The sequence below is a fragment of the Vollenhovia emeryi genome, unplaced genomic scaffold, assembly GCF_000949405.1.
Source record: "Vollenhovia emeryi isolate VEMERY1.0 unplaced genomic scaffold, V.emery_V1.0 DF939326.1, whole genome shotgun sequence".
NCBI classification, from domain to species: Eukaryota; Metazoa; Arthropoda; class Insecta; order Hymenoptera; family Formicidae; genus Vollenhovia; species Vollenhovia emeryi.
Window position 1 is genome coordinate 2,225 of NW_011967040.1, and position 7,138 is coordinate 9,362.

At 36.3% G+C, this 7,138-nt stretch overlaps 2 protein-coding genes across 3 annotated transcripts; both read right to left on the reverse strand.

Moving 5' to 3' along the window:
* Positions 1-444: 444 nt before the first annotated feature.
* On the reverse strand, positions 445-2,027 carry LOC105558620 (dynein light chain Tctex-type-like). Of its 2 annotated transcripts, none has more exons than XM_012006403.1 (4): positions 1,796-2,027; positions 1,600-1,721; positions 1,094-1,259; positions 445-964 (listed from the first exon to the last, which is right to left on the reverse strand). In XM_012006403.1, exons 2-4 carry the CDS (start codon positions 1,618-1,620, stop codon positions 816-818), a joined length of 336 nt encoding a protein of 111 aa, XP_011861793.1. In that variant the 5' UTR covers positions 1,621-1,721; positions 1,796-2,027; the 3' UTR covers positions 445-815. The 2 variants fall into 2 exon arrangements, with proteins under 2 accessions (XP_011861793.1, XP_011861794.1); XM_012006404.1 differs by having other exon boundaries at positions 1,600-1,737.
* A 582-nt stretch (positions 2,028-2,609) lies between these two features.
* LOC105558626 lies at positions 2,610-5,100 on the reverse strand. The gene is made up of 7 exons (XM_012006411.1): positions 4,856-5,100; positions 4,637-4,748; positions 4,092-4,545; positions 3,920-4,013; positions 3,453-3,825; positions 3,041-3,389; positions 2,610-2,952 (listed from the first exon to the last, which is right to left on the reverse strand). The coding sequence occupies exons 1-7, from the start codon at positions 5,093-5,095 to the stop codon at positions 2,610-2,612; spliced, it is 1,965 nt and encodes a 654-aa protein (XP_011861801.1). The 5' UTR covers positions 5,096-5,100.
* Between the last annotated feature and the right edge of the window lie 2,038 nt (positions 5,101-7,138).

Here is a 7,138-nt window from a genome sequence, read left to right on the forward strand (position 1 = left end):
AAATAATTTATTTTTATTTATTTTCTTTCGACGGCATAGAATCGATGCTCTTACTTTACCGGCATTCTGACGACAAGATTAATGCAAATAATATCTAACAATATTCATTAATTCTAATTGCTTATTTATAATTTACCCAAACACAAATAATCTAATATATAAAATGTTCATTATATATAACTGAATAATTATATATAATTGAGAAAAAATTATCTCATCATTATCATAAAATGACCAAGAGCTCGTGCATATAAGTAAACTTGTTTAAATTCGTTCTTCAATCATTCAAATATAATTGAACAAGTGCGAGAGTAAGACAGAGAACTTTTTACAAGTTTATTATACAGGCTTTGGAAACGTTTTGTATAGATTTCGGATTATTTGTTGTATCTAGATATACCTTACTTTACATAACGAGCACAATCGTCTTGTGCAATAATATAAGAATCAATATTTGGTTGCATTTATTTTTCACAGAAGTTACAATGTAGACAGAGATATCGTTTTTCGTAAAGGTAAATATAAGAAAGTTAAATATATTTCAGCGCAACCTCTCTCTCTATTTTGCGTACGTATGTCCGATTTTATATCACACACGTTAATCATTGCATCGCGCAACTACATTTAAGCGGAGCACAGTCTCGTTCGGGCTCCTCTACCTCCCTAATTTCTGCAAATTCGTGCAAAAATATGAAGTTTCGTTAGGTGACTCTAGAACAAAACGTTTCATCTCTGAAAGCTGGCATTTACTGTGCATCTCATAATTGCCAAATTATGTATCTTCTCAGGCGCAGGATTTTGCTCGGCGGGCGGACTTACAGGGCCAGCCCGAAGACTGACACGATGCAATACATGGTTTTATTTTCCCAGCGCACCGTGCAGCTGCCGTCGGTGGCGTTGTCCCAGTAACACGAACTCGCGGTGTGGAGGCCAGCGCCGTTCTTCTGCATGATCGTACAAGTCACTGCAAACATACAATTTGATTGAGGAAAAGTTGTGACTCGGATGAAGCACATTGTTCCAGAGTACACCCCAGAGTCGATACGTTGATACAAAATCCGTCTCCTAACGTTAAGAAATTTGCTGTACGCACCGATATACTTGTAAGCCTTCTGTAACTTTGTAAGGTTGCCCAAGCACGCCTCCACCACGTTCGAGGTCCACTGATTAACTTTGTTATGCTGATACGTATTGCCACCTATCGACACCTCGATCGCCTCCTTAATGATGTTGCTCACATCGTCCACGACAAATTGCAGCTGGAAGTGCAGCGAGACTAAGAATCGTTTCACACATGGGTGCATTTGAAATTTAATCAAACGGACGCTGAAGTACTGTTTTAAAATTTAGCATCGAAAGATGGATTAAATAGCCAAGACTTTAGACTCAAGCTTCTGACGACGAGGAAAGATCCAGCTCGAGTTTGTCGCAATCAGGTTCTTTCTATACATTGCGTACGCACTTTGAAATGATCTTGTAACAGCCATTCAGACACAATTGATTCACTTGGATCTCCGTGTCCGATAAACGAACGACGGAGAGATTCGTATCGAGACAGTTTGTTTTAATTAAAATAATAAAGAAACGTCCACGGCTAACCTCTTCTTGCGCATCCTCCATCTCGTGCGTACGCTGAGGACCGCTTCGGACACCGAGAGAGCGATTTTCGCGACAATTCAAAGCCCCTTGCGCATCCGATTGAGGACGACCGTCAGGAGCAGCTGAAAAATGGAAATACTACGAAATGTGGTTTGTCACGACGAGCGAGACAATTCAGAAACGGAACGAAACCTACGATCGTCTTCCAATTTTCAACGTGGATCGTCTTTCTCTCTCTCGCTCCGACAACGAAAGCGTCGCTAAACTTGATCGTCGCACTGTCTCGCGTCAGTTTCGCTGGTATTGCCTCCTGTAACAACGCTGCGTGACAATTGGTTCGTAAATACAGCCAGCCGTAGTCGATAATGTCAACTGTCACCCAGTGTCACCGCGCCGGTTGCCGTACTCGCATACCAATCATACCATACGCATACATATATTTATACACAGAACGGTCATGCGCTCTTGAGCGATCCCCGGCGGCGACGACGAGAGGATTGGTCATTGGCTGGACGCTCGGCGAAAGCGAAACGCGGCAATTAAAAAAGCGCGACGAACCATCAATGGTAGGCACATATGTCTACAGACACGTGCACCTTGAAACATACCAGCTGTAGATATAGAAGCCTTCACAACTTTATACCAAGGACCTTTTTCTAATATAGGGTATCCCACTAGACCGCCTATTTTTAATTTAGCGCTATTTTTTTGTGTCGTACAGCGATACATCAATTCGACGGTGTCGATGTCGATTCGACGTCGTTTCGACGTCGATCGACGAATCATTTCTCACTGGGGAGGAGGTGAAAGAGGAGCATGAGTAGAACACAAAATGTAAATAAAACTTTTTTGTATTTGCTATGGGTTAGGAAATACAACGCTTTATAGGGGTGCATAAAAAGTGTGAAACATCTTAATATTTCGAAAAGTACGCATTTTCGAGAAAAATGTTTTATATAAAAGCTGTAGAATATTATAAGATCTGACTCGAAGTGTAGATAGTAGTTGTCTCAGATATTATTATCGTTATGTAAGCAGATGGACGCATGTGGATATTTTTTCAGCAATTCGTCAATAATGCTACTTCTTATAACACGGATTCGCAGATTAGGACACTGCTCGAGAATTGCTACTCTCTCGGGAATCTGAGGTATGTGCCAAAACTGTACTTCTTTTAGATTTTTACAGTGTGTCAGTGCTTCATCTATAACACTGTTAAAATGCGGCAAATACACTGTCTCCAGACGTTGACAGGAAGAGAACAATTTCCGCCAGTCATTCTTATCGATTGTATATTCACAGCTGTAACTAAACCACACTATTATTGCGATTTCTCGTGAAGAGAAGAACACGCTATAATATATTTTACGATACTTGCAAGAGTAAATACATTAAATTACGATAAAGAATATAATAATATGTAAGAGAAAATCTAGCTTACACTGTCTCAATCCTCAGCATTCGTAAATTCCTGAACTCAGCGAGGGCACCAATACCTCGCGAATCAATAGCACGGCTCGATAATTTTATTGTTTCCAAGTTTGAAAACAATGCTTTATCTCGTAAGTTTATTAAAAAATCATTTAGATTTGCAGGTTGCAGATAATCTACATTTAAATGTAAATAATGCAATCGGTGCTTTCCATGCAGTATTGTACAAAGGGTTTCATCGTCTTCTATACGTATATATTCAAGGGTTAATTCTTCTAAAAATTTTAGATGTTGGAGGTACAACAATCCTTCGTCCAGAGTGTAGCCCATAGTATATTTATAGTTTCTCAAATTTAACACTAAAAAATGTATATGATTAGTCAGACATAATTTTATTTTATTTTTAAAAATCATAATCGTACCTGTCAAGTTTTTGCATGTTTTTCCAATTTCATAGAGGATATCGTTGTCAATCTTGCAAGAAGCTAATCGCAAGAACGTTAACTTCGAGCCACAAGTTCTAAGAAACATTACGAAACGTGAACTAGTAATGTCGCAGAATACAAGATTCAACTGTTGTAAGTGCTCACATCTGGATTCCAAGCTAGATAGAATTTTACACTGCAGACCACCAATAGTATCATCGGTAGACATATACATGCGCAAATATTCTATATTTAAATATTTAAAAAGCGAAGGATCTCGTGTTAATCGATTGATGCGTTTATTCGTTTGGCTCATACGGCACAATGACCTTAAATCTAAGTATTCCAGTATTTTTAGTATCACCTCTTCCTGCAAGGATAAAATATAAAATTTAAATTCACGATATTATAATAAATATTGTTATAAGAAAGAAACTTCTTTAAATATGTGTTGAATATCTTACAGGAAGCACAGAAAAATCACAACGTGGTTGCTTCTTGAATTCACTTGAAGAGGGTGTGATGCCTTTCAATTTTCCATTATTTAAATGTAAATTGCTAAAAATAATGTTGAAATTAATTGACCGTTAATATTAATAAAAATAGAATATTACTTACTATCGAAGATTACAATACCTTTTTTTACGAATAATACAATAGTCGGAAAATTTTTCCATAAGTTGATATACATCCAGATTTGCATTTTTGTAATCTGGTGTTAAATTGTGCATATCCTTACGGTCAGGATAGCTGCAATTAATATCTTTTAATAGATCGGTCAAACTCTGTTTAGGATCTTTAGGTTGAATCAATTCTGATGTTCCGATGAGCTCTACAGCATCTATCTGTATTCCCTTAGCGTCATACGGAAATATTAATCTGAGCATTTTAGTTTTAAAGTCACAGGCCCGTAAAGCCGGGGACAACAGTCGTGGTGTACTTCGAAGAACCTGCATTCCTCCAATCCATAATAAAAACCACCGATCAGAATCTCGCGCCCAAATTTCCATTGTTATCTCAGGAATCCAACTATTCAGTTCTTGCTGTATAGAAACCCTAATTGGATATACAGCTTCTTGAAACTCGAAATCTACAAAGTAAATAATAGAACTGCAATTATTTCTGAACACAAGCATATTTTCTTTAATAATACCTTATTTGTAAATTCAAATATTACATACCAACACAATTATGACGGATGTTCTCTAAGTATGGGCGACCTGATGAATTAATATAATCTGTTCCTTGCAGGTATGAAGATTTTGAAATACTGAAACTGTGTTCGACGAGTACCTGTATTAAGAAAAAATGTCAAATATTACAGAATCTTGCAGAATAAAGTAAAATTATGAGTATTTTTTACAAAACATTAGCAGATAATATTTGGAAATAACACATACACGTTTTCCAATCTTGTGGTCTATAAATATAGTAGGCAATCCATTTATATTATAATTACAAGAAATTTCTCGTCTTTTAATATCGGAATATATTTCCGGAGACTCCAGAAGTAGAAGCTCTTCATCTTGAAGTCCGCTTTTGCGCATATGTGATTGATGGATAAAGTCAACATGATCCTCTTCTACATTTACCCTTTTGATATCTATACTATTCTTCCAATTTGATACGTAATAAGACATGATATTTTCTGAAAAAAATAAAATATGATCTCGGTAAAGAATTAGCCAGCACTTTGTCGCCAAGTTGTCATTAAATATTATAATGCACCAGCAATTTTGGCACCAATATCTGAGGGAAGTAATTTGATACCACATTCATGTAAAAAAACCGAGCAAAATCTATTATCTGGTAGACGTGTAAGCGTAACGTGTCACCTAACTAGTAGCACAATATAGCAGAAATAATGTAAATCTAATGCTATGTATGTTGTGTGTAATTGATCCATGACATGGATTCAACACTGTAAAGTGATCGCCGCCTCTTATAGTTTACATTTAAATATGCCAACATTAGTTGTTAATGCAAAAAATGCAAAATACATTATCATTTCCCGACAGCTCTTAGAAAAATTTAATTCAATAAAATTAAAGTTTCAAAAGTAAATTTTCAGCTCTAAAAGTTTATTTTTAAAAATTAAAAGTTTTCTTGTGGCGAGCTTGGCGCAGAGAAATGTGCGCTGATTAGTTAATAAATGAACGACAAAATCCTGTTTCAAATCCAGCGGTGGACATAGCTGGTTTTTTTGGACGCTACCCAGTGAGACAAAAAATGTCGACCCGACATCAAATCGACGTCGATATATGCGTGTTCGAAATGAAATCGAAATTAAAATCGACATCGATCTCTTTTTGTCACTGATGTCGATGTCTTAATTGTTGATTCAAACTGTATAATCGATTCGACGTCGATCACATTTTGCCTATGGTTTTATATGTATGAAATGATACGCAGAAAGAAAATTTAACGATATAGTTTAACGCAGTAAAAAAATTACATTTAGGAAGCTAGAACAATTTATTGACGTCTAGTCGACATCTAGTCGACGTCAAATCGATCTTTATCTGCTCAGATAAATATTGCAGGAAATAATAAATAAAGTATGTATATATAATCAAATTAAATCAATGTTTATTTTAATAATTAAGATATCAGAACAATCTCCATTCTGTTGTGAAAAAATATTTTAATCGAAGTAAAAAAAATGTATCAATATTTTATCGAAGTAAATAAAATATTTTATGACAGTATTGTTGAAGTAAATCTCATAAATCTCAGGAAAAAACAAAGTTGTAACTAAATTAATAACATCGGTGATTTTTGTCGACCGTGTCTGGCAATTAAAATTCTTATTGCGAAAAATATTACCCCAGCCAGGATTCGAACTAGGGACCTCCCTAAAATCCGTGACGGGCGTCTTAGCCAGCTCGACCACTGGGGCTGTGCGGGTTGTGCCCCAGTCACAGCCGTCACAGATTGTAGGGAGGTCCCAGGTTCGAATCCTGGCTGGGGTAATATTTTTCGCAATAAGAATTTTAATTGCCAGGTCGAAAAAAATCACCGATGTTATTACCCAGATAGTACACTGAATTCACAAAGTATTCTTTAAGTTTTCTTTTTTCTGAATTGTAATTCTTTAGGAATTCATAGAAGAATACAATAAGAATGACAGAGGAAGTTACATGCACCATAAATCGTTTTCCTGACAACTTCTTAAAGTATTCATCTCGAATTCAATAAATGTAAACTTTATGAATTCAAGGGGAATAGTGTTAGAACAAAGGGGATTACAAAATATTTACCCAATGTATGTACACATCTAATATGCAGTAACATTACACCATTATTATAATTTCTCACTCAACAGTGAGATACTCTTAACCGAAGCTCGTTGACAATCGGATGATTCTTCCGTTTCGTTTCTCGTCGTTCGATTCTTTCTTTTACACAATAGAACTATTGCACAAAATTAATTGCACATAACGTTACGCACACAAAATATTGCACGTGGTAACACGCTGCACAAGAACGTCCGGATGGCGGTTAGCGAATACTCGCGCATGACAAATAATTCCTCACAAATTCCCACATAGCACAGCGACATCACAGTGATATCAGTGTAATATCTGTTTAAGGATATCCCATATCCCAGAGATATCTTGAGATATCCAAATTACATCAGTGTGATATCACGGGAATATCCAAATGTCCGCCTTTTATCACAT